The sequence below is a fragment of the Bacillus rossius genome, chromosome 8 (assembly GCF_032445375.1).
Source record: "Bacillus rossius redtenbacheri isolate Brsri chromosome 8, Brsri_v3, whole genome shotgun sequence".
NCBI lineage: Eukaryota > Metazoa > Arthropoda > Insecta > Phasmatodea > Bacillidae > Bacillus > Bacillus rossius.
Window position 1 is genome coordinate 2087780 of NC_086336.1, and position 27461 is coordinate 2115240.

Below are 27461 nucleotides of genomic sequence, written 5' to 3' on the forward strand. Positions count from 1 at the left end.
GATTTACGAGGGATGTCTGTCTGTAAAGCAAGTACAGTTCGTCATTAAAAAAAAAAAAAACTAGTGAGAAAGAGTTTTTATTGGCAGTGTTAGTTTACTACATTATCTACTTCATATTGTCAGTCTCCACTCAATTACAAGCACTTCTCGCGATGCTGCACAAGTTTCTTTAACCCCTCTGCATAGGAGTTCTCAGTGGCAGTGTGATAGCTTGCTTGTTTCCTCCATTGTGTGTGGTATGCAGGATGTTCTGAATAAACACCAACTCAAACATTCAAAGTTGTATCTATATGGATTTGTCTTATATTAGCAAAATATTTAAGTGATCGACTTTCACTTAAATGGAGAAACACAAAAAAAAAAGTATTCTCACACACCTAGAAACCATATAAGACAAAATTTAGAATTGCAATAACAAGAGAGAGAAATATCTGACCAAAGAGGCCTGAAAACTGTTGACTTCCAGACCTGCACTATGGGCATCAGCCAGACTGCAAGTGTTCTATCAACCGTAAACAACTGCCTGAGTCTGACTTGATTGACTCTGCTCTTGAAAAAGAATATGATTCTTCAAAGTTTGTCAGTTTTTTCAGTCAAACAAATAGTCTGTGAGCAGACCAGGCAGGAAGCCCTCACCCCTCACCCCTCACCCCCTGCAAGGCCCCTGGGCCCTGCTCACACAGCAGGCCGCACTCTCCTACGTGTGTGGATCTCTAACCTGTAACACAGGTTTTACTATCAAAGAACAGTCCAAAATGATGCTGTGAAGTTTAGCAAAACAACCTTTTTCCCTTTCTTTATTTTACTACCTGAAATACCCGGCATTGCCTGTGCTAAACAATGAATTTTGTAGAACTTAATGTTGAAAAACATGAAATTTTGATTTTTTTTAAAACACTGAACCCCCCCCCCCCCCCACACACACACACACACACTGGGGGCTAATTTTAGTCAAATATGTTCTTACAAGATGCCCATGAAGAAATTGAGCCAAATTTCAAGTCTGGACATATTGTTTTCAGAGTGAGTGGTTTTTAGCTTCTAAGTATGTGTATACAGAGACACACACAATCATGCACACGTAGATATTAACCACGTTTTCTAGGATTTTTACCAAGAACAATAACTGTCTTTAGAGATTGGTAGATACAATTCAGATGTGTTAATTATAACATCGAAGAACAAATATGTCGGAACATATTGTTCTCACAACCACCAGTATTCAGTCTCTTGAACATAATAAAAATAATTGGAAATACTTTAATACATTTTTCTTTTTTAAATTACTATTGTCTGTCAAGACATTTGTACATACTCATAAATGAATGTGAATATGTAATCGACACTCAGGTCTAATGCTTATGATGATGTATACTTATTTATACAGATTTTACCTTTACTTTATAGTTGAAATAACTGAAGAAATATACATAGTTAAGGAAACTAACAGCGTCACGAAACACTGCCCCCTCAAGCCACGTGTGACTTGTGTCAGACATCGTAAACAAGGCTGCGACGGACAGGAAACATTTACTACTATGTTTCATACAGAGGTCCTATAAGCACATTATGAAACTTCACTGAAAGAAGAATGTAATATACAGAGTTTAAAATAGAGCAAAGATCTGAACAAATGAAATTGAAACTTAATATAACACGTACACCAGTTTAATTTATCTTGCATTTGTTAAAATATGTTTAGGCAGTCATTAATCAAACAGCCTGTGAATTCTGAATGATTCAACTTCGTACAATTTTTTTTCCCGATGTTTGCAGTGAATAGACACTTGGCAGCGAAGGGAGGAAATTTGTTTGGAAACCAACCCTACAGTTATTTTTCGCACAAGGACAGACCAGGAACGCGTCGCTACGCCGCGGCGATGTCTTGCCGGGACGTGGCGTAGTGCACGTCGTCGACGCTGACGTTGAGGATGATGCGCTGGTAGGACGACGCGCGGGCGTGTTCCGTGAGCAGCAGCCGGCACGCCCCGAGCCGGGCGCACAGGCCGAACGCCTCCGACACGGACGGTCTGGTCAGGTCTGTGACAGAGACGACACAGCACTGCACTACCACCGGCATCCGGCCTCTTCCAATCATTGGAAATAATTTAATATATATTTACTTTTTTTTTTAAAATTATAAATCAAACTATATGTACAATACTTTTACAAAATAATTTACTTTAACCCATTGATGCACTTATGTGCCTTGACAGATTATAGTTCTGATTAATTACAAATTGTAAAACTCTACACAGACGATTACCAATTCAGTTGGCAAATATCACATGCATATTCAGTAAAATAAGGTCTCTCGACAATAAATGATGTTGGTGTATCTTATTTACAAGTTCTTGAACAAAAAAACGAATACATAGGTAACATTCTGAAGACCAAGCGTTGGCTGTGAGACTCACTGTCGATGAGGCACAGGGTGCACAGCTGCTGGTACACTTGGCTGAACACAGTCTCCTCGACCCCCGTGCGAGACACCTCCGCCGCCGTGGCCCGGAGGAAGGCCTGCTCCAGCACGCTGCAGCTCCTGAGACACAGCCATCACATCACGCACCGTCTGTCGCTAAGACACGGCAGCGACCATAGTAATATACAAGAAGTAGCAGTTAAAACACCAGAGAAAATCCATGTATTTGAGTATTACGTCGATCACGGGCCCCAGTTCTTTAATTTTTATCGGCCAGTTTTCTTTTGTTTAGTGTTAGCAATTGTCGTCGTGTGTGCGGCCGGACGTGGCGAAGCAACTGTCCTGCCCGGCTGTACGAGGAGCAGACGCGAGACGCGTGACCGCTCAGCGTGGTTGTGGGAGGCAGTACCCCGGGTAGCCACCCCTCCTGCCCGGGGCGAGTGCCACTGCAGCGACAGCACGGTGCAGGGGGCAGCAGGTAGCTGGGGCCAGACCGCTGGTCTCGACGAGCGAGCCTATCAGAGAAAAGTGTGGCGGCCTGAGGCCAGACGATGAAGGGGGTCGGGCAAGTTTTGAGCCTTGAGCAGTTTTAACTGTAAACTTGTCTGGTAGTTAACTTTGTTTGCGTTTTTCGTAAAGCTATATTTTATCTTTGGAATTTTGACACAGTTTAGAATTTTATTGAATTTTAAAACTTATATATTTTTCTTTGTTGATGGCTGTAGAGTGACTGAAATTTTTTTAATGTTTTAACTATCAGTCTTTTAGCTCATGTTGATCACATTTTTGCCTTTTTGCATCAAAGTTCCTAAGTAAACTTTTAAATATTTAAAAGTTGGTAGTGTTAAAGTATTTATTAAGTGGTTTGTTTATTTTGTTTGATGACTGAAAGTTAATTTTCTTTATCCAGACTTGTGTTTATGAGCACTGTATGTTGTTGTTTACAGTGAACCACTTTTTTTTTTAATAAATAAAAGCATGGGTTGTGGTTTAGAAAGAAAAAAGGAACGGGTAGCTTCTTATTTCTATTACTAGTAGACAGACACAGGAAAAATTCGCAGATTCATTTTGCATTATGCTAGAATCCAAATGCATGTATCTTTATATTGCTACTGTGATTGGCTAACAGTTTATCTGAAGGACTATGGGCCAATGAAAAACCTTCAACCAAAGAAGTATCGAATAGCAAGCATCCCAGTTGATAGGTCTCACAAGTCAGTAGCCAATGAGCAGGTGGCATTTGCTTTGTTCGCACCTATATGTCATTTTACTAAATTTACTAGTGTATATATGGTTGAAATAAATTTGATAAACAAATTGATATAATTACTTTACCCACTGATACATCTTTTGTTTGCCTGTGTAAGGTAGGTTTCAGTGTTTAACTCACACTAGACACTCTTAATCCATAACAGAATGGATTCCACCTTTAATGACGATATGTTTTCCCGTCTTGCCTAGCGCCGTTTGCAGGCGGTTCGAACCCGGGTGCCGAGCAGGCTTCAAAGTGACGAACATGGAGCTGATGACGTGTCGTGGGTGAACTGATGACATGCCAGTACCTGATGGCCTGGATCTTGGGCGAAGTTATCATCTCCTGCAGCACCTGGCTGACGTGGTCCATGGAGACCGTCTCGCTGCACGAAGACGAGATCTCTGTGGCTCGCCTGCACATGTCCAGCGCCCGCCGAGCGTCCCCCGACACTGCTGCCACCTTGCTGGAACCACACAGGTCCACCGAACTAACTCCGAGCACAGCCGATTTATTAACAAGCGAGTATCGTCTCTTTAACGATAAAATGAAAAAAATTATTTTAAAATTAATCAATACTTCACCATCATCATTAGAAATATTAGTAGAAAAACTGTAGTTGATTTACTAAAGTATGCGAGGTTCATGCATATTTTTTTACTCGCAGATAAATTTATCTTACAAAACACAACTGTTTGAGGAACTTATTTTTCCTGACGAAAGCAATATTAACTGATGAAATTCCTGACACTCACTGACCCAGAGCTAGCTGCAGTTGTGGACGCAGCGCGGCGGGCGGGGCTCACTCACCGAGCTACCAGCTGGACTGCATCCGGGTCGAACGCATCCAGGCCCTGCAGTCGCGACATCACAATCTTCTGCAACTGCACGTAAGTGTACGGCTGGAACGTTATCCTGGTGAGACCCTGGAACAAACACTCTTTCCTTGCACACCTTGTCTATTTATCAGAGAAGGTCCCCTCAGAACATCAGCACATGCACCGTTCTTGAAGCACGGTCCGTTGTGCCTACGAGGTCAGGGCGGTCGCTCAGCCATCGCCTGCTCTCATCCACACGAACAGAACCAGACATAAATAAACATAAATAACTGTAAGAAACAGACTGGAATTTATAGCAAACCTAACATTCATTCAAACAGTAATTTTTTACAGATTCAGAACAAACAATTCTCTAGACAAGATTACATCCTTTAAAAACAAAATTAAATAAAATTGAAAGGCCAACCAACATTATTGGAAATTAAAATTCGATAATCCAAACGGACCCAAACTCCGATGACTGGCATTTTACGACCGGCCAAAACACCAAAGAGACAAACAAATACAAACTGTGAAACATACGAAATCATTTAGTCAGGCCCAAAGAAACCTACATTGCAGAGGAAACATAACCTTTCATGATCAGAGAAAGAGAGAGGCACAACCAGAAAGGTACAAGTGGCTCCACGGGGACCACTGGGCACCGGGTCCCGCGGAGGGGCGAGTCACCGGGCACACTCCGCGAGTGCCGGGCTCTGACTGCAGGAGGCCATGTGTCCTGCACACACCTGCCGTCTCGTGTGCCGACCAACAGCAAGGCTGTCTGGGCCACGTGGTGCTCAGTGACGGAGAAACACTATACAAGTCGGGAAAACACTGATAAACCATCCCAGAGTTTTTCTTGGAATGATTCTAACTGAAATCAAGATACACAAGCTGGCATTCAAACTAGCATCTTCACAAATACAAGTTCCAAATTTTTTTTATTCCCAGGGATGTAGCTAGGAAAATGTGAGTGTGGGTTGCCTGCAAAAAAATGGCGACACAGCAAATTAAATACCACAACTTTAACGTCAATTGTTTTAGGAAAAACAACACCCCCGTTTAAATTTAACCAAATTTTCTCAACCATCGTTAACGTTCACTTCTATTTCAAGCGAATTCTTCTGTTCTTCTGTGCTGCCCAATGCTGAACTGCAGTTTTAAATGGGTAGTCTTGGACATCTGGACCTTCCAGCGAAATGCGAAGCAGGGAATCAAGCGTGAACTCACTCAGTCTGTTTCTCAAGTCAGTTTTTATGAGCTTCATTTGAGAGAAATCTCTCTCACAGTCAGCTGTGTGAAGTGGAATGACTCTGTACACTTGTGCGAGTTTGGCTATATTTGGAAACAAACTGCCAATTGTTTTGTCAGTGCAAAGAAAGTGGACCACTTCTGTACAAGTCTTTTTCCTGTGGTTATCAGCCATGTATTGCTTGATTTCACACCATTCTTGTAGGCAAAGTCTTGATTCTAATCCAAATCTTGCAGACGACAGTTTTATAGCTTCTGTTCCATACACATCAAAGCGATGGTCATGAGGAGATGGAAGATGTGTAGGGTTAAAAATGGAAAAACATGTTAGAATGTCACAATCGGTAAATCTGACTTGAATGTTTTCAATTAGTGTTTGGAGGTACTGTAATTTAATGTTCTTGAAATGAGCAGCATTTGTTGGCTTGGTGTGAACTGAGACACCTTTACTTGCACACATTTCCAAATATGATGCAATTTCCCTCTCATTTAATCCTTCAAAATCTTTCAGTCTCTGAAGTTTGTTGATCGTTGAATCTACAAAAGACTTCACAATACTCAAATCAGCATTTTCCTGTTGAAATATTTTAGAAAGACGGTTCATGATGGGTAATACGTCACACATTAACAGCAGTGTTGCAATGAATGAGAATTCAGTCACATAAGAACACAGACCCCGAGCCCTTGCATCATTTCTTTCTTCACATTCCCTTTCAAGACTAAGTACAACACTTGGATAAATATCTTTCATCCGAAGTACACATTCTCCATAGCTCAACCACCTTGTATGACTAGGCTGCTTGACCTTGCCTTGTGGATCTTGAGGAAATAGACACTGTAATTCATGCAGGCCAGCACTTCTGACAGAGCTGTTTTGGTAAAAGTCAAATACCTGCCTCATAATGTCACAGAATTTTTTTATTCCAAGGGTCTTTTCAGCAGCTTGCGATACAGCCAGATTCAACCTGTGGCCTGCACAGTGTACACCAACAGCTTCACATACATTTTCTACACCTAGCTGTTGCTGAATTTCTACCTGTTTCTCTCTTATCTTTTTAACTGCCCCATTATGTTTACCTGTAAGAACAGGTGCACCATCTGTTCCAATACCACACAGCTTTGAGAAACATAGATCACTATCATGCAAATATGATATAACAGCATTTGAAATGTTAACAGAGTTCAGGGCAACACCTTGCAAATTTGAGGTACAATTTTTTGTACCACTAAGGCCACTATTTCCTAAGTCACTGAGAATGTCAATAATTTTCAGGAAACTGCTTTGCAGGACACCTTCACTGTCAACATAACGTGCATGAATGACTAATTGTTCAACTACAGCTGAATCTGTAGTCTCATCAATTTCAATTGAGAAGAATGGTGCATTTTGTAACTTGCCCAAGATCTCATTTTCTATCACAGTGGATAAACTAATTACCATATCTTGAATGGATGTTCTACTACAGTAATTAGCATTTTTTGCTACACGAATTGTGTCTTTGATGGGAACACCAAGAAAGCATGCCAAGTCCAAAATAGGCTCAAAGTTTGTTGTATGAGGAATTTTCTTTTTGCACAAGAAGTATAGACATGCAAACGCTTTCATGAGATCTTCCTCACACATGCTTGGCTGTATTTTGTCACTGATGGGACCATGAAGGCTGGCTTGCAATTCAAGTTTAAGTGAATCAATATGTGCAGCACAATTTTCGTGTCGAACAACACTTTCCAATCGCAAACGAGTGCATGGGGATTTTGTCCAAGTATCTCTATCAAAAGGAGTTTTGTTAAATTTTTGACACAGCAAGCAGAACATACCTTTAGCATCTGTGTTGTAAACCAACCATGCTCTGTTAGTTTTCCACTCTCGCCTAAATGTGACTGCTTGTTTTCGTCCCACTGCAACTGCAGAACTAGTTGAGGGTGTTAGTGTGCTTGCTGGTCTTCAATAGGCGCAGTGTTTGTCACAAGGCACTTGTTTTCTAACTCTGATACTTTACAATTTGATTTGGTAGTCTCCTCAGAATGAACATTCTCACTGTCCAGAAAAATTTCCCGTTTTTTTCTTGGTTGTGAAACGAAAAACTTTGTAATTGTCTGATTTCTTTTCCCATTGTTAGACATGTTTACACTACTGTAAAAGAAAGCCATTTGTGAATATCTTAAAATAAATACAGAACCGACAATGTTATTACTAAAACTAATGGCTTATTTATGTTAGTTTTCTCACAAAAGTTTTATTAGTATACCATTTGTCACAAATTCTTCACTCACTCCTTTGGCACTCTAGAAATAGGCCATTGGAAGTAACAAGTAAATATACTCATCACCTCATAATACACAAGCCTTCTCTCAATAACAAAGAAAAACTTTCACAAGTCCAACTGACCTATCCACTCTGACACTCATACAACAGATTAATGTTTTAGTATAGGCCTACATGTCACTTTTGATGGTGCAGTAGAGTGGTTTGCTTGTCACTTAACACGGAAGATAGGAAGGTCCTTTGTTGACGCCTGGCGGCACTGTTATCTCTAAATCATCAGACGCGCGGCGGCAAACGAGCCAGGCTAGGCGGCACGGAGTGTTTGACCTTGTCTTTGTCCCTCCAACGTAAGGAAAGAGGGGGAGGAATGGTTGCCTAGCAACGTAGAGACTTGGGGTAGGAAGGAAGTAGCAGAGAGCTTCTCTGCAGCGGCACATCACACGCAGCAAGACTGTCTAAAAATAGCTCATCCCCCTTCCATATTCACTCCTCCAGCTCCGGCCAGGCGGCAAAAACTGCTTAGCGCAACAAGGAGATAACATTCCTTGCCATACATCCAGGAATAGAGATATGGTTTTTAGATAAAATTAGTGTGGGTCGGCGATTTCCGAGTGTGGGTTTCACCGCCCCATGCCGCCCCATGTGGCTACATCCCTGTATTGCAGTACTTTGCATCTTATATTAAATCAATACATGGTACATTATTTGTTCCTGAAAATGAATTACAAAAAAATTAATAACTTGCAAAGAATTTTTTTTTTCCTAAGGTTATTTAGAACTGCCACAATAATACCATTTACAAAAACCAAATGTCCATAAGTCGACACACACCATTCTACTGTTGACCCTGTTGATGAAGCTTCGTTCGGGCAGGTCCATCGTGTTGGCGATGGTGATGACCACCAGGTGCGCCGTGCTGTAGTTGGGCCAGTCGAGCAGGTTGTACACCACGTCCTGGCGACGCGTGCACAGGAGATCCAACTGCAACAAGGCACGGTGCGGCAACTTGGAGTTGGCTTGGCCTCTGTCCATTTATTTACTTACCTAGATGTTTACATTCATTTAATACTAATTGTTGACCATAATTTTGTTAAAGTTTGTATTAGCTTTTCATTTGTTGTATTTCAAACATATCTTACAGTGCCATTTGACAGTCTCACACGGCGCAAGTTTGTTTTTGCACGTGAGCATCGCAGTGACGAGAAGCAGGTCGAGACAGCAGAGAGCAGTAGGCTAGCAGCGGCTGTTCACGGTAAAACAGCATTGCATAGTTTGAGTAATTTTCCTAATTTGCATACTACTGAACCAGAGCAAAATTATAATTTTTGTTAAGCAGTAGACAAACTCAGGCATATTGTATAACTCACAAAACCTAACCCGGCACTCACACATGGAGTCATCCGTAACGTAACCCTAGCCACATGAGTAACACGCCTCCGTGGAAAAGTCGAGAGACCTCCTGTGTTTACGTTCATATTGCTTGTCGCATTAGCAGCGACGGTCACTGAGTTGTACTTGTGCTCTGATTGGATACGCGTATTGCTTATCATGAATGTATCCATGGTCACAACACAAGCGTTGCATTTATTATTGCACCACAAATCATTTACTACTAACTATTGATCTGCAACAAATTTTAAAAAAATCAGATTAAAGTTACTGTGTGTACTTGGTTTTATAGCCTTCACACTGCTGAAATGATTTCAAACTAACATTTTTTAAAATATTAATATAAAACTTAAAAAATTAACTCACAACTATACATAAAAATATTAAAAATACATATAATTAAATTTCTAAATTGAATACGTTCATTAAATAAAAATTTCTAGTGGTGCACCGATGCGGATACCGATGAATCGTAATCGGCGATTATTGGTACTTTCCGATTAATTGTAAACGGCGATTATCTTAACGATTACTTTGCCGATTATCTACGTCCCGGCGTAATTAAGTAGGTTTTTACCGTGTAATATTTTGTTACTCAATTTAGGATGAAATACGGTAATATTTGTTTATATCACAAAATTCATCTAACTCCATCATATGATTACAGATATTTAGTTAAGTTTAATAAATCTCATTGCCTCAAACAATAAAAAGTACATTTTTCCTACACGTTTATTTACGTTTCGTCTTTTGTTCTGATTTTTGTTTAGTGGCCTTGTACATTACCTATAGCCAGAGACGTAAAATAGATGGCACGCAATCAAAATACCACAAGCAGTTGCAGTGGATTCTATGACAATCGATCTTTTCGAGTCGTAGTAGCGGTTCAAAATCGTGGTCCCGATACCTTCTAGAGTTCATCACTGCGTTTTACAAACTCATTATGGGTATCTTTGGTAACATTATCCGTTGTTGTGTTATTTATATGTGACGTAAAAAGTGGAAACGTATTTATAATTTGATATATTCAGTCAACATAAATAAAATCACATGTGCTAGCATTGGTTTTGAGTCATTTTTTTTTATAATTATAGTGAAATGGCGAGTACGGAGAAAAAAAGTGAAGTGTGGAAACATTTTTCTATAAACTCAAGTGAACAAAATAAAGCAACATGTTTACATTGTTAAACGGTAATTTCTCGATGCAACCTTATGTGATAGTCGATAATAATGCTAGTTTTCCGCAACAAAAGCTTACCCATTGTAAATTACAATTATTAGACTGTAGTTCAAGTTGTTTGCAATAACAAATATAAATAGAAGTTAATTTAATTTACACTTTGCAATGACTTAATAGTGTATTTTATATACTTTTGTACTGTTATTATAACTGTATTCTCAATTTTACCTAATCTTGTTATTAAATTCACATGGGAATAAAATTTTTGTGTGCATTATTACACTCAAAGAAATTTGTTCATTATAATCGGTAACTGAATCGGTATCTGCCGATTATTGCTCTCATAATCGGTAATCGAATCGGTAATCGGTAAAGTCATATCGGTGCACCACTAAAAATTTCTTCAGCATCAGTATGCTTGGATGCTCCTCTGCGTCGAGATACCTCGTCAACGACCAGGAGCGTCATGGTGCGTCTTGGTGCCGGGGTCTTGAACCTCTTCTCGAGGATCTGCTGAGCCTGCTCCGCCTTCAGCTTCTGTCCCGTCAGCTGCAGCAGGATCTCCGCGTACACCTGGCTGGGCCTCGTCAGCTGCATGCCGTTCACCTCCACCAGCTGCCCACACACACACACACACAGACCTCCAACCCCAGCCTTCAACACTAGAACAATTACAAAACATTGTGTTCAAGTGTTAGATTAAATAGGAACTAAAAACTATCAAAAGAAATGCTGAAAGGAAAAAGTATTTTAATGTTTGTATTCATATTCGATAACTATTCTATATTTGTACTTGAACTTGATTCACTCGCACAGGCCAGCTTCAACACGGGACACATGCCGGGTGAACAGCACCTTGAACTGAGGCAGCTCGCCGGCACGGACCGCGCCGCGCAGGTAGCCGAGCACTTCACGGACCGTGGCTGTCTTCCCCGTGCCGGGCACGCCGCTGATGTACATGCACCTGGGCACACACACGGCCGTTAGTGCACGCCTCCTTCACCCCGACAACTGTCAACACTCGGTTACAACCGCTTTCCCTCACACACTCCACACACTCACGCCACTGCACTAACCACTTCCTTCGAAACTGTAGTAAGTAACAGCAATGTAGACAAAAAAAATGAAACAAAATTTGACAAATACACTTTGACAAAAATTTAGCAATACTAAGCACAGTAATGTGAATTCTCTGCACAATGAGCTGATTGGTCATGCTGCAATTTGTTTTTATTCTGAGTACAGCTTTGCTTCTATAAAAATTTCTTTTCCGTATTTAATTATGAAATTGTACTTGTCTTTATAAAGTGGGCAATGTTATTTTCAGAAGCAGGATAAATTTGAAAAATAAGGGGGGGGAAAAATATAAGAGCAGATATTATTAATACTTTGATAGTAAAGGAGTGTTTGCTGACAGGCTACAATAGTTCCACAGCATTATGTAAAACACAGCTGGACTTCCACCAGAACAGGCAAATTTTTTTAACAAGGTTTCTGTTACGAATAGCTTGCATCAGTCCCCGTCCCAACTCTAGCGTGTAGACTACGCTACGAGCAGGTAGCACATGTTGAGCCAATTGTAGCAAGCCGTAAGTGCAACAGCGTGAGTATAGGTGGTTGAAAAAAAATTAATAATATAAATATATAAATGTTTTTTTTTATGTACAATATCTTACTCTACTACTGTACATAAACAAAACAGTAATCAAATCAGCAGCAACCAATCTGATATAAGAAATAACACGTCTTTTTTTTTTTCTGATTACATAAACTTCCAGCCTGGCAGTACTTAGCAAAGTAAGTGTCTACAAAGTGAGCTCGGAAAGCTATGTGACTGGCGCGAGAATGCAGGAATAAACGGAGAGGCTCGCTCGGCCTGCGACTCACCCTCCCACGCTGTCCAGCACCTTGGAGCGCAGGAACTGGCAGATGCTGCGGAACTCCTCCTCGCGGCACGGCAGCTCCTGCGGCACGGCCGAGACGTGCAGGCGCGAGCGTGCCTCCTCCAGCACCGTGGAGGGGGTCGACACGGAGCACTTGCGCTGCGGCATGCCGGGCGTGTGGTCCCTCGACGCAGCCTGCATGCCGGCACCAGCATTACGCTACCTCCGGCTTGACCTGCTCCCGAGACGTCATCTCTTACTTTAGGTACATTCATAATGCCAATCATGCTTAGTTATTTTATTTGTTGCTCCAGCACGTTCGAAGATATAATTTTTCTCAGCCAACGGTAAATAGACGTTTGTTCATCCATATTTTGGTTTTTCATATGGTCATACGTCATACCTAACATTGTATCTTCCATTTCGTTTACTTCAGAAAAATTACATTTTTATCTTAAATCACTAATGTAATAAAACATGGCTGCAATTAATAACTGAGCTGCAATACACTATCAATGATGGGTTGAACTAACTCAGGATAAAAGCCAAACAATTGTCTCAAAATGCCATCGATAAGTTTGCAAAGACGGATTCGAACATGAAGCAAGACAAGGCATGCACACAATTTGTAATTGGTGAGAAAGGGGAGGGATGAAATTTCAGAAGAAAAAATGGAAACCTTGAAAAAAAAAAAAAAGTGTAAATCATTAAAACATTAGCTAAGCGTGCACAAAATAAATACTGACAGGGAAGTGTAGACTAGAGGAACGCCCAACGTGAGCCCTACCTTACTTCCCTTCCTCGCAGGTGTCGACTGCTTCGTGACGTCGTCGCTGTCGCTGTCTTCGTCACTGTCCGTCACTCTGCGTTGCCGCAGCTCGAAGTCCAGCCCCAGTGCCCGCCTGGCCTGGCGCGAGCCCGGTGACCTCTTCTTGCCGACGGACGGCGTGGACCGCTCCTCCCGGCGACCCCCGCCCGCTTCAGCAACGGGACCCCTCAGTCCGTGTCCCGTCTTCCCGGCGGAGGACTGGTGCGTCCCGGGTGCGACCCCGGCGCTCCTGCTGCTGCTTCCCGGGGAGGAACGAGACAGCCGTCTCCTTCGACGCTTGCTGTGAGAGCTGGACTTGATGAGCTCATCGCCGCTGTCACCGCTGTCTGAACTAGCACTCTGCAGTCCAGTTATTCTATCAGGACTCAGCAGTTTCTTTTTCTCTGTCGGAATAAAACATGTACGATGTGCATTAACATTTGAAATAAACAACACACTTTATATATTTACTAGCTGCAGTACCCGGGCTGAACACAGGGTGATATATTGTCCGCAAGTTAAGGCAAAATGGATAGCGCTTTTAAGACAGTGTGGTAGACATAGAGAAATGACACACAATTTCTGTTTGTATGTCTATGACCTATAATTTTCTGTTTACTCATTGAGATCTGCATTATTTCTCGTAAAAAGTAAAGAATAAAAAATGGTTATTGTGGGTTATCCCTAAGAGACTTTTTTGTAGACAATACTGTAGTACATTATTTTGATCTATCTCGTAGGGTTCAGCCAGCATTTGCAATGTAAGTGCAAAAAAATGTGTTTATTTACGACATCACATTAGAAACCTCTAAAATTATCAGTGTTTCTCTACTATATTATGCATGTATTATACTTATGAACCTTCCTCTTGAATCACTCTATGTATTAAAAAAAAGCATCAAAATCAGTTGCGTAGTTTTAAAGATCTAAGCATACATAGGGACAGACAGACAGAGGAACGCAACTTTGTTTTATACTATGTAGTGATACTAAAACTTATGAATAGAGATTACAATTTGACACAAACAAGTAACAAACCTATACCACAGTAAATATTAAGATGATTAATATTTAGTGTATTTACTAATTGCTCATTTGTCTTATTCAAATGACTGGTTAAGTGTACAGATGTAACAATTCCCTACTTTGGTTATAGTATATACAAAAACATAAATAAGTTTCTTACAATTGAATCTATAAAAGAAACTGCATGTGAATTGAGATGTGATCTCATCAGTTCTATTAGTTTTAAATCAAATTTAAGTTAGCTAAAGTTCAGAATAAAATTTTAAGTTTTTGAATCCTCCTACGTTCAAAAAAAAAAAAACCTTTCGATACATCCTATAGATGTAAAAAAATTTTGAAGAACTTATTTGTTCTGGATAATGTTCTGGAAACTTCAATAAACTGTTTAACAATTTAAAAACATAATGTAATTTTTGTTGATATCCCATGCAGTAAAAATATTTTTAATGATTTTCACTCAATGCATTCAGCATTAAATAGCTAAAAACAATTTTTCTATTATGCCTACCAAGGTAGTAGTGAATTTTTTGATCAAACAATTTTTTATTCCTTGTACTAATACGTGGGTGGGCATATAAAAATTGAACACATATGATAGTAAGGAAGTGTACATATTTTTTAATTACAACCCTCTCTGTTTTTACGGTAACAATTCTTGTAATCAAAAATTGCTTCAGAGTTCAGACCAATGTTTTAGATAGTTTTTAGAAGTTTTGCAATCAATTATTATATATTCTATACTTTACATACTAAGGAATTTATGAATTTTTTTTGTCCTTCGCCCCTTGTTTCTATTCCACCCTTTGCTATAATTGTTGGTCGAATAAAAAAAAAAATTTCGGAAAAAAGTTATAGATAATCTTTTATGGTTCAACATAAAAAAAAAACAGATTGGACTTAATGGTGTACATGGTACGAAAATTATTTTTTATTTTATTTTACCTGTTTTTTTTTTTAAACCCCTAGCTTCAATGTTTTGTTTTATCAAAAAACAGTTTAGGCAAAAGTTTTACATAAAATTTATATGATTTACAAACAATTTTAACGGATTCGATAGTGTTATTATTTTAGGGGCTTATTATTATTTTTTTTTCGACCCATGTTTTCTTCCAACCCCTTGTTATAATGGTTGGTTGTGTAAAAAAAATATTATGAACAAAAGTTGTTGTCACAGCGAGACTCACTTCGACAGACTGTTCCCTGTAGTGATCTGTACTCGCAGCTCATGTGCTGACTGGAGGTGCAGTGAATGTGTTCAGTTTTAAATATGACCAGCAGAGCGGTGTAACCAGCACTCACAGCTGTGTCTAGCATCTTTGAACTTTCAATACTTATAAGGAAACTGTGAGGAACATAGTGTGTAGTAGAATAAACTAACAATAAAGTTTTAAATTGTCATTGGTGTAGGTGTCTCAGATTCTGTCTAGTTTTAAGCCTTACATAATAAATGCATTTGCTATCTACTGATAAATACAATTCTGATATTTCTGAGTGGTTTCAAATTTATATTTTAATGCCAGTAATGATCAACACCTATTTATGGCTCTAAACAATTCTTGTATTCCTTTAACATGATATTTGACCCGAAAATATATGCAGTTGGACAACTTATAAATTATAGTTATTCAATGGTCAAAACATTAACTTTTAGGGTAATTGTGCCAAACTAGAGATTAATTTAACATTAATTTTTACGTTAATTTTTGAGCAAACCCTTCTTTAATATTACGGAATAACGTCAAAAAATATATAGTTAAAAATCAGAACTTACCTTCTATCAACGTCTAAACCATGGTGAAATGGAATGGCTTACATTAAGTTGCCTCTATCTAGTTATGCTTAAATCTTTACATTTAAATCAATAACATAAATATTAAAAATTAATTAAGAAAAATAATTTTGACAATAAAATAAAACTGTAAACAGCTTATCTTGTATTACTCCAAGTTATAATACATTCAAATGAATGCTAAATTTGTATAATCATGGGAGTTTTAGCAATTTTTCTATTCTTAAAAAACCTCTCCATATCTACCCCTTTGGTGGAATTTTGCCCATTAATGACCTTGACTGAGATTTTCCATTTTTTTTTTTGTCAGTGTGCACGTGATTCATGCAAAATTACGGCAGTTATCATGTCCAAACTTTAAACTTTTGAGTCGACAATAGTTTTGGGGTCTACAGACCATAAAACGAAAAACTACATAGAAATTTTCAAGAAGTCGCACCATGGTAACGGCTACGATAGGTAGTTTTCTTCAAAATGTACCTTAAAGAATATTAAGAGGAACTTTTATTTTACAAATCTTTGCACACCAAAAACAAACAGAAATAAAATCTATAAACTCACAGCAGACGTGGGTTCTGGAATACAAATCACTGTCATCATTACCTGGAGAGTCGTGGGTGGAATCTTCGTCGCACGGAAATATCTTGCGTCGCAGTGTTTTCAAGTTTCCCCCCTTGTCGACCGCGGACACCGGCTCCAGAGCGAAGGAAGTGCGGGCGCGAGGAACCAACCGGAATCGACACACGAACAACGGCGCGGGGCCACCTTCGCGTGCTGCCTCTCGGGGGTCTCGGCTCGGCGGGAGGAACACCACCTGGAACCACGACACGGCGCGGGGCTGCACCATCGCCACCTCACCACTACACACTGTCCATTACTTACTCCACACGGTGCAATCCAACCTACAGATACACAGGGGAAGTGTGTGCCCTCGACAATACACCCAGCCACTGGACACTCCGGCGGGGCCTGCCACGTGGCGAGGCTCAAGAACAACACAACAAGGAGCGACACCTGCCAGGGTCGGAGACTCAGTCCGGGGTAAACCAACAACCAAACAAAGAAAATCATGTGAATGTCCTAAATTTGCATGCCGTACAAGACACTAAAAATTAAACTCAAGGCATGTAGAACATTATTCCACCCTTTATTATCTATGTAAGCACACTCCGTTAGGTTATGAATTGCAAGAACCTAACTTCGGACAAGATCACGTCCAGGCGAACACATAATTCCTCGGCACAGCAGCGCCTGCCTTGGGACGACCCATTGTTAATGAATTATCGATTGGGAGTTCAATATTTTCTCAAGGCTTCCATGATGATCTGAAATGACTCAATTTAGAGCAAGAACACGCACACACACAAGGTTCAATTGGTTGCTTGGATTGAACCATCCTCCGTAAGCACAAGATATTATTTTTTTTATCTTCATCCAAACAAAGCTGCTATGCAAAAATACTAATCTGGACTAGCATATGTTAACCGGGCTTTCAGGTATTTTTTTTTATTTTTAAAATTTGTTTATATTTGTAACATGTCGACCAACAGTTGGGAGGACTTTCGAGGCGGCAACGACGAAAGACAGTCAAACACTTACATGTTCATGTGCAGAACACATCCATGCAGACACTAGACGCAGGAAGGCACCACACACAAGCAAAACTACAAACATGCGGGGACAACAGACAGGAAAGTCACTGCAGAGCAAAAACATCAAAGACAAGTACAGATAAACTACTGTACAACTGAAGGGGCTACAGAGACGGAACATAACAGGACGTCAGGGAGTCTGACACGTCAGCGCTACTCGAGAATGGATGGTAATGGGTGCCATGACGTGGAAGAGCACGCGAACTCGGTGAGACTCTCAGTAGGATCGCAACGTCGGCCGCGTGCGATAAGACTCGAGCTCTGCTCCCTGGTGTCTGCCCCAATCCTCCTGACCTGGTTCGCTCAGTGTCGGACACACTAACAGTTGCTACGCCGTGGGCTCTCTAGGCGTCACGCACACCTGGTATCATCCCCCAGGACACGTGGGCGCAACATCTTAGTGTTGACACTAAGTATGTATGTTGTCTTGACTGTTCATAAATTTATTTTCTAGAACTTCAAAATATGGCGCATAAGTTGAAGGAATAGTATAGGGAGGAATATAAATGTTACCAAGAGTTCAATATTTAGTGTGACGAGTTCCAATTTTTATCTAGATAGCTTCAACACCGAGGTGATCATATTCATGCGTAGATATTACGTTTTTAAATTTATGTTTATTAACAGCTATTAATACACCGCCACCTGTTTCCCTGCAAGTTAAAGATGGGTCTCTGTCTGTGCTGAATATGTGGCAGATGTCATTAAAATAATGGAAGTTAATACATGTATTCGTAAACCACGTTTCAGTAAGACCTATATCATAATTTGCGTGTGAAATATTATCGGAAAATTCAATGGCTTCAGTCCTTAGACCTCTTTTTTTTTTTGACGTGATGTCTAATAAATCGATGAATGCCGGCTGCACGCACGAAAAAGTGTCCCGTTACGCACATTGTTCTGTTACGCTGTGTTCCTTTATGCTCATTGAACGCTTGCGCCGCATCTATCTCTCTTCCACTCGATTGTTAATAAAGTGAAGTGAAAAGTTAATGTGGTTTTCATTGCTTATTACAACAATTTCAAGTATTTATTCTTTTATTATTAAAATAAAAATGATTCAATTTTATTCACAAAGTATGCAATCATTTCATCAATGTTTTGTTATGACGTTGTCACTTTAAACTATTGTCCGTAAACCGACTTTACAGACAACCAATTTTTTTTATATAAAATTTCCCACTCACAAGTGCTGGTGATGTGATGGTTACAGGCTCCTAACGTCTCTAATGCCACGCTAGTGGGCTTGAGGACTAACCTACTCTCGTGAGGAACCAAGAGTGCTGGAGCTCCAGCGGCAGTTACACTTCCTAGAGTTCAGGATTCAGGCCCGGCGACCCAGGGCTGAAGTACCTGATGCTTGTCCCCTACCTTGCAACTGCGGAACACAGTTTCCAGGCTGATGTCGTCGTCGAACGACCGGGTGTCCTCCACGACCTCCGCCTCGGGGCACAGCTCCGGGCATCCTTCGAGCTGCAGCGCGGTCTTCTTGGGCAGCTCTCGCACGCGGGAGTACCACTGCACCACGGCGCGGTACGGGTCTTCCGCGTTGGTGTCTGAACACAGCCGTGCACGCATCACTGTCACTCCACAACCTCCACAGAGAAGGTGCACTGTGCACAGACATTAGCAAATACTGTTGCTAACTGCATGTAATTGAATTAATGCTTGCAACGCCCTCTCACACCACAGAACACAGCAAGAAAGAGTTTGGTCAAACTGCAGCTTGATTGAAACTTAACTTGCTTCTAAAAATTCCAATCAAACTTATGAAGTAATTTCTTCCGGGAGAAAAATCACACTGTTGAAGTTTATAGTGTATTTAATCACCAAACAAAAATTTAATATTACTGTTTAAAACCTAAAGCTCAAAATGTATAAAAACTTTGAAATGGGAAATTATTCAAACAAGACCACAAAAAAATTGTGCTGTGAAACCAATTTTTAAATTTTGCACAGAAACATCTGTTTTGATGCTAGACCACTGCTTCAAAAAACCAAATATAGAAAACGTATGGAGCAAAATGTAATTTTATCAGGCTCAGAGTAGAGTATAACATCTTTAACCTGGACGTAATGATAACACGGAAAAAAAAACAACATATATTTTGAAAGAATATGATGACTTGATTTACAGAAGAGAAAGAGCTATTCTCAGAGGAACAATACTGGCGGGCTAGTTGCTGCGGCAGACTGGAGACTCGTAGAGCAACAGTGAGCAGCGCGTTGGACCGCCAGCCAACGCACCTTGTCGCACCAGGGAACAGCTGACTCAAGACGGCTTCAAACGGCCACACGGGGGAGTTGCTACGACTGCGCCAGCCTCGCTCTCCGAACAACGCTTGCTCCACAAACCACGGCTCACTGTGTCCAGTCGGTTAGCAAACCGAGCGGCGGGGTTGGCTGAACTGAGGTGCAGATTAGTCGCGCAATGAAGCTCTCACGTTCTGAAGATTATCTAACCATCAATATCATCAGAGTTGAGCCACGCTCCAAGGCAAGTGATGAAGGTTTCTACTGCCATCAGTAGTGTAGGTACCCAAACCTAATCACATAAACACGACATCTGCACATTCACTGGGGGACTTGTCGGCTGTATTGTCGCACTGTGTTTTGGAACCTGTCAAAGGCGTAGGGAAGGGGGGGGATCATAGGGATCCATCCCCCCCCGAAATGTGTGGAAGGTTTTTTTTACCTGAGTTGAGATTGTAATTTGTGTTATTTTAATATTCAAAATCAATAATGTTTACAGCAGAACAATATTCAATGTTATATGTATTATGAAAACTGCTAAAATAGCACCATTTTTCACGTAAAAATCCAAATTTTTACGGGGGAGGACCCCCGGACCCCCCGCTTCGTAAAGGGGGGTGGGTGAATAACCAAATGTTTAATCCCCCTCCAAAATAAAATCCTGGCTACGCCCCTGGAACCTGTACACAAGCACTGTGGGGCTACACCTACCCGACTCGTACAGCCGCAGTATCTTGGCGACGTCGCTGCCGTCCACCGTGTCCGGCTCCAGCGCATCTGCGTTCAGGACCAGCACGAAGTCCCCCACCGCGGCGACCACCGAGCCAAACTCAAACCTCCTGAAACAACATCCCAACTGACACTAGCACAGACATAGGACATTTGCTGTGCTGTTACATTTATGACTATTTCACGCACAGAATGTAAACAAACTATTTATTTACTAACATTTTATTGTATTTATCGTTGTTTGTTTATATTTTTCCGTTTGAACGATTTATTTTGTGTAATTGAACGTCTCTGCGTGTGTCGGAATCTCTGATATAATTCAAGCTGACAATTAAGCAGCAATTGACTAGACCCCTCTAGGGCCTTATTGGTTTTAACGGTGATTTAAGCTTTTGACACTGATTTTATATAAAAGTGTGTTTATTGTTGAAAAATAACATTTTAAATTTGTGACGTTTTGACACTTTAAGACGTTTTGGGTGAAGTCGGATTTTATTATAAAGTGTTAATTTACGTTAACGGTGTTTTTGTTCCGGCCAATGGGAAGCCGAGTTGCAATAATGAAGAGTTTGGAACTAAAATTAAGAATAGGAGTTATAAAATTGTGGCGTCACAGTCAAAATCGCCGGGGTTGAGATCCCTTGATAATCTGATATTCTACGAAGCTATTTAGGTCATCCAAGAAAAAGGATGTTTCCAAACGACGTATACATTAATTATATGAAAGGCAGCAGCAGGCAAATATGGTTGTATGGGAGGGCAGTACAGACAAGGGTGGAGGAGTTCCTGGAAGAGAGATTCGACCAATGGAGCATAGGCATCGATGTGCAGGAACTGTGGAAGGATTTCAAAAAGGTGGTGGGAGATGCTCAAGAGCAATACGTACCTAAAAAGAGGATTAATGTGGGAGGGGACCCACCTTATTATGGAAGGGAAATTCGGAAACTAAAGATGAAGGGTAGGCTGTTATATGCGCTGGGGAAAAAGGAAGGAAAGAAGACTATAACAGAGGAGCTGAAAGAAATAGGAAAGCAACTGAATAGAGAGATAAAGAAGGCGAAGGAGGCCTATCTCGGGGACCTGATGGTACAGGGGACAAAAGGCAACTGGCAAAAGCTATACGGGTTTGTTAGAAGCACGAAGGGCACAGGGACAGGGGTACCAATTTTGAGGAATCAGGAAGGTGAAATTGCAGCGGGATCCAAGGAAAAGGCAAACTTGTTGGCCATGCAGTACATGTCAGTGTTCGAGAAGGGAAAACGGTGGGAAAGGAAACATGCTGAGCATAGTACAGGGCGACACGAGAAACGGCTTGAGATCAGGAAGGAAGAAATTGAGAAAGTAGTGAAAAGGCTAGACAGCAGGAAAGCCATAGGTAAGGATGGCATAGGGAATGGGATGATAAAGCTGGGGGGGCAAGCCATGGTGAAGTACCTGGAGCTGCTATTCAGTAGATCGATGCAGGAGGGCAAGTTGCCGTAAGAATGGAAGGAGGCGGTGGTGGTACCGATATACAAGGAGGGGGGTAGCAAAGAGGACCCAGCCAGCTATAGACCTGTTAGTATCACGTCGGCGGTGGGCAAGGTGATGGAGAGGTTAGTGCACAGGCATGTGGTAGGGGAGCTGGATGGTAGAAAGTGGATTGACAGGAGACAGCATGGATTTCGAAGGGGATACTCGTGTGAGACTCAGCTGGCTGGACTGTTGGAGGAGCTGGTGGAGGGGGTAGATAATGGTCTACAGATTGATGCCTGCTTCATCGATTTTGAAAAAGCATTCGATAAAGTTCCTCACGAAAAAATGATGGAAAAAGTGGAGGGAGCTATAAGTGACAGGAGGGTGGTGGGTTGGATTGGTGACTTCATAAGTAACCGGACACAGAGGGTACGTGTGGAGGAGGAGTTATCGGAGGAAGGAAGGGTTACATCAGGGGTGCCGCAGGGCAGTGTGCTTGGCCCACTTCTCTTTACCATAATGATGAACGATATCGGAGAGAAGATACAAGGGCATATTAGGCTTTTTGCAGACGACTGCGTGGTTTACATGGATGCGGAGAGAAATGGGTTACAGGAGGATCTGGAAAGGCTGGAAGAATGGGTGGAAAATAATGGTATGAAAATAAATGTGGGAAAGACGAAAGTGGTCAGGTTTACCAGGAAGAGGAAGATTGTCAGGAGGGAATATCGCTGGAGGGGAGACGTGATAAGTGAGGCCGACAGCTGTAAATATCTAGGGGTGGTGCTGCAGGGTAACCTGGGGTGGGGGGAGCATGTAGACAAGGTAGGGAAGAAGAGCCGACAGGCCCTGGGCATGCTGGGACGAGTGCTCAGGGGGGGAAGCAGCAGCATACGTGACAAGGCCTATAAAACTATGGTCCGCCCCATGCCGGAGTATGCCGCAGCAGTGTGGGACCCATACACGGCAGTACTTGAGAGGGAGCTGGAGGGGGTGCAGAGGAGAGCAGCTAGATGGGTGAAGGGCAAGTGGAGGAGAACGGACAGAGAAGGGAAGGGGGAGTGCAGTACCACAGAGATGTTGATAGGAATGAGATGGGAGAGCTTAAAGGATAGAAGACAGAAGGAGAGATTGGTCAAGATGTACCAGGTGCTGAGTGGAGTGGGAGGATGGGGAGAGCTGGGGGGCAAAGTCAAAATGGGAATGCCTAGAAGTAGAAAGGAAAATACTAGGAAGGTTTTCAAAGAGAGGAGGAGAACAGAAAGGGTAAAAAATGTGATGGTCGTGAGGACAGTAGGGGAATGGAATAGGCTGGAGGAGGAGTGTGTGTCGGCTGGGAGTGTGGACAAGTTCAGAAGGAGAGTGAGGGGGAAGTAGGGAGAATGCTTGCCACCGGGCACTTTGTACCCAATTGCAGCTAATTAAATTAAATTAAATTAAATGTAATTATCATAGGGCGCATCAGAACTGATGCGATCTTAGGAGTGAAAATACGTGAGTAATATCTGACTCAATTTCCTCCATCGCAAAGGCCGTGTCTACGAACCAAAAATCGTCATATCTGTTTCCCTACAAATGTAAAACATTAAACTAATACGTGAAATTACGTCAACATACTAAAGACAGACGTGTTTTTAATTAATTTTACTCTGAATACACAATCCAATTCCTATACCCAGAGGTTAAACGGGATAGGATCTCACGATGTTTTACCGGCACATATAATGAACTACGCCGCAGTACATTTTTAATTGAAGTGAACTTTGAAAGTATATACGATAATTTATTCATTTTTCGCCGCACCTAAACTGAAAACAACAAACTTTACAAACGGGATAAAACGGACTTTTGTATTTGTATTCATGTGTGCAACCTAATTCCTGAGCATGGTAAAACACATATTTAGTTGCCATATGTCAAGTTATTAATTTGAATATTTATTGTTTTTATTAAATACGACCTAGAAATCACGTTTGTACTTTATTGTCTGTATTATGTATGTTTAAATATCCCAATTCTCCTTGTTTCGACAGTCTAACTATTTGTCCTGAAACTTTTACAAATTTTCTCTTATGTGTATTGTACTATTTATTCTGTAGAAACACCTGACATTATACACATAAGAGTGGCGCCCATAGTTATAATAAGACAGACGTTTCAGTGGAGCGACCGATCAGCTGATCGATATAGAGCTAGGTGCAGAGCTATACGATTGGCATAGAGCTAGCTGCAGAGATACTAAAAAAAACAACATAACACTATATGTAATATTATTATGTTTATATATACTTCTTCATCTGTTTTTACACAACTGTGTTAGATTGAGACGACACTACACATAGTACTTTCTGTGTAGCTCCATTGCCTTTCAAGATTAACATTCATATTCCGATAAACAAACTAGGCTAATTTTTATTTATTAAAATAGTCCGTATCAGGTATTAATGAGTAACATATGTCATCAACATCAAAACATTTTTTTTTCCAAAAGATTGTTTAATCTTTTTGAAGTAAAACTTTTTTGAGCGCGACGAGAGTAAAATTTCAAGGCCGAATTTTAATGCAACATTTTCGTGAAACATTGTTGTGAAACTTTTCTGATGCGAAAAGGACAGAATAAGTACCTGGCCAAAGAGATATAAAGAGAGTGCAATGCTATATACGTTGCTGAGCTTGTTTGGTGTGATGATCTGTCCATGCCCAAAAAAAAAAAAATAGAACCGAGAGATAGATGAACGAAAGAATAAAACAGAGAGGATGCGCATGCACTTGTTTCAGAAAATAGATATACGTATCCTATAGTCAGATGTGAATGCCTTGAGCTTTATATTTGCTACCAGCACGCTGCGTTCCTCCTTGTTCAACCAGCAGCGTAAAGAGCGCTGTTGAGACAGTCTCTGCATTTCCCGCATAGATAGAGCTAGCTGTTATGAATTTCATATTTCGTTCATAGAATTGGCATATTCCAAAAGGCAGAATTTTTCAAAGAAACAGTAACACACACAGTTTTTCATTATGGTGTGAGTAATATTAATTGTTAATTAATGTTTACCTATTAATTTATCAATAATTATTGGTATTCAAAGCATTTATTTTGAAGTGAGTAATAATTTTGTTAGTTGATATTTATTAATTTATTTTTATTTTAATCAAATTTCTAATAAATACAAAAACGGTTAGGATTCTTAAATACTTTAAAAATAAATGAAATGCAAAAATCTGTGTGCTGTATTATTTTTAAGAAAATTGTCTTCTTTCTATCTCGCTCTCTCTGCCAGTATACCCGTTATGATATACTAACAAGTCGAGGTTTGTATTCCCAAAGAAGTTTCACTTCTATCAAGTGTACTGAGTTAAACACACTTTTTTCTCTTCAAACATTGTGCATCTAAGAGTCTAAAGTGACATAACAACAAGAGTTGAACAACTAACAGCATTACTATTATTAGCTTAGGTAAAAAATTGTCCTTTCATGTTTTCAAGAATCTATAAATTTGTTTGCAATCCTAAAATATTAAAATTTAGAAATTTGTTCTCAGTACGAAAGCAATGACCAGTCTGCATGCACACGTGAGTCCCGCTGGCTTCAGCCTCGGGGGCAGAGTGTGGCGAGGAACTGTGAACACGAGGGCGCTGGTCAGCAGCAACCGTGCTCGACGTGTCGCGGCCCTGGAGGCAGCAGCTTGCTCCATGCTCGCGTAGCTACACGCGGAGACAAGAGGCTGAACACACGGTCGCAGGTCGGTCGTCAGTCAAGTGAGCGTGCCTGCAGAAGAGAGCGATACAGAACAGAGCCAGGGTGCAGAGGGCGGGGAGATCGCGGCATGGTGGCAAGGGGAGGAGTGAAGCGGGCTGGAGGAAGGAACGCTGGGGTGAGAGATGCAAGGGATCTGAGACGACTAAAAGAGAAGAGGCCAAAAGAGACAGAAGAGGACTCCTTGTACACAATTGCGAGTGTAACACATCAATCAAGTACTCTGCTCATCCACACTACAACAAACAAGAGCGCTAGCCGAAGACGACACGGAAACGACAAAGAGCAGCTAGAGAGACAAAGTAAAAAAAAAAGAAACAAGACGTTGAAGACCATCACGACAGGCGTGTGGAACCTGACGGCAGGGAAACAGCAACAGCTGTGACAAGCATCATGTTAAGTAAAGAATACAAATTCAAGCAGAAAGTATTTATAGATGTGTGCTGATGACATGCTTGGACAGGCAATGAAATGAAATAGATCTTCTTCTGATTTAATTACACTGAAGTAGCAATGATATAAAGTGATCACAAATGCAACATTTGGTAACTATTCTGTATCAAGTATCCAATTTTATCCCGAGATCCTGATTCCATCAACTTGCAGGTACATATTGATGCTGTGGAACATGATGTTTGCTATTTAAATTTAGTAAGTCCAATGATCCTAGGCAAACTAAAAACTAGAATATCACAATCCAAACAAATAATGACCATTTATAGAATATTGTGGAATATTTTTCTTTTGAATTCAACTTACCATCACACATCATTGTTTTATCACAAGTTTTGTTATGTACAGGATCTTTCGACATACTAAATAAAATAAAAAAAGCAGCATTATGTACCACAGAATGGGTGTGTACAAGATCATAACATTAGGATCATACTTGGATTGAGCAACGTGATATGGATTTTTGTTTTTGTTATTGTTGTTATTGTTGTTGTTGTTGTTGTTGTTGTTGTTGTTGATGTAACTTAATGACTTGTTGAGTGTTTACGCTCCCATACTCTTCCTCCATGAATCATAAACTCAGAAACCATAACGATACTATCACACCACACACTTCGCACCCATTTCAATTAATTAAATATAAAACTAGCAATCCACGGATAGTTAAAATTGTTGCCATTGACGTTTAAACTAAAATTACTTTAACACTTACAAATAATTATTTTCTTTAGTAGTGGAACCTAACCACTTTACAGGTTCTTTACGAAATGAACGTCTTCTACTTATACGTTTTCTGGATGACATAATTACACAAATGCCTGCTCTCAAGAGCAGACTTAAAATACTTCAGCTCTACAATATTATTAATAACATTCACAACATTCGCGCACAGATTTAATAAAATGTTAAAGTAAAACCGTTCAGTATTCGGTTCCACGAATGGTATTCTAAAATAACGCGGGAAAACTACAATGATCGTGAACGTGGCCACTGGCAATTTATAAGCCCTTAAGTTGCAGCACAAACAAATAGTATATAAATTAATTAAAATTACAATATATTTATATCAAGGTATAAA

The 27461-nt window shown here is 40.5% G+C and overlaps 1 protein-coding gene and 1 long non-coding RNA gene across 5 annotated transcripts; one reads left to right on the forward strand and one right to left on the reverse strand.

Moving 5' to 3' along the window:
• Positions 1-1268: 1268 nt before the first annotated feature.
• On the reverse strand, positions 1269-27353 carry LOC134535457 (origin recognition complex subunit 1). 4 transcript variants are annotated; one of them, XM_063374565.1, is made up of 13 exons: positions 27096-27353; positions 20704-20831; positions 19111-19295; positions 16691-16901; positions 13252-13676; positions 12469-12659; positions 11437-11545; positions 11026-11196; positions 8844-8993; positions 4485-4600; positions 3985-4140; positions 2418-2542; positions 1269-2040 (listed from the first exon to the last, which is right to left on the reverse strand). In XM_063374565.1, exons 1-13 carry the CDS (start codon positions 27185-27187, stop codon positions 1868-1870), a joined length of 2232 nt encoding a protein of 743 aa, XP_063230635.1. In that variant the 5' UTR covers positions 27188-27353; the 3' UTR covers positions 1269-1867. The 4 variants fall into 4 exon arrangements, with proteins under 4 accessions (XP_063230635.1, XP_063230634.1, XP_063230636.1 ...); XM_063374564.1 differs by lacking the exon at positions 27096-27353 and adding an exon at positions 25747-25942 and having other exon boundaries at positions 1822-2040; XM_063374566.1 differs by lacking the exon at positions 27096-27353 and adding an exon at positions 23890-23972 and having other exon boundaries at positions 1822-2040.
• LOC134535460 (uncharacterized) lies at positions 1822-15869 on the forward strand. The gene is made up of 3 exons (XR_010075624.1): positions 1822-4564; positions 8886-12729; positions 13272-15869. It is a non-coding gene; the product is annotated as an uncharacterized LOC134535460 (long non-coding RNA).
• Positions 27354-27461: the final 108 nt, after the last annotated feature.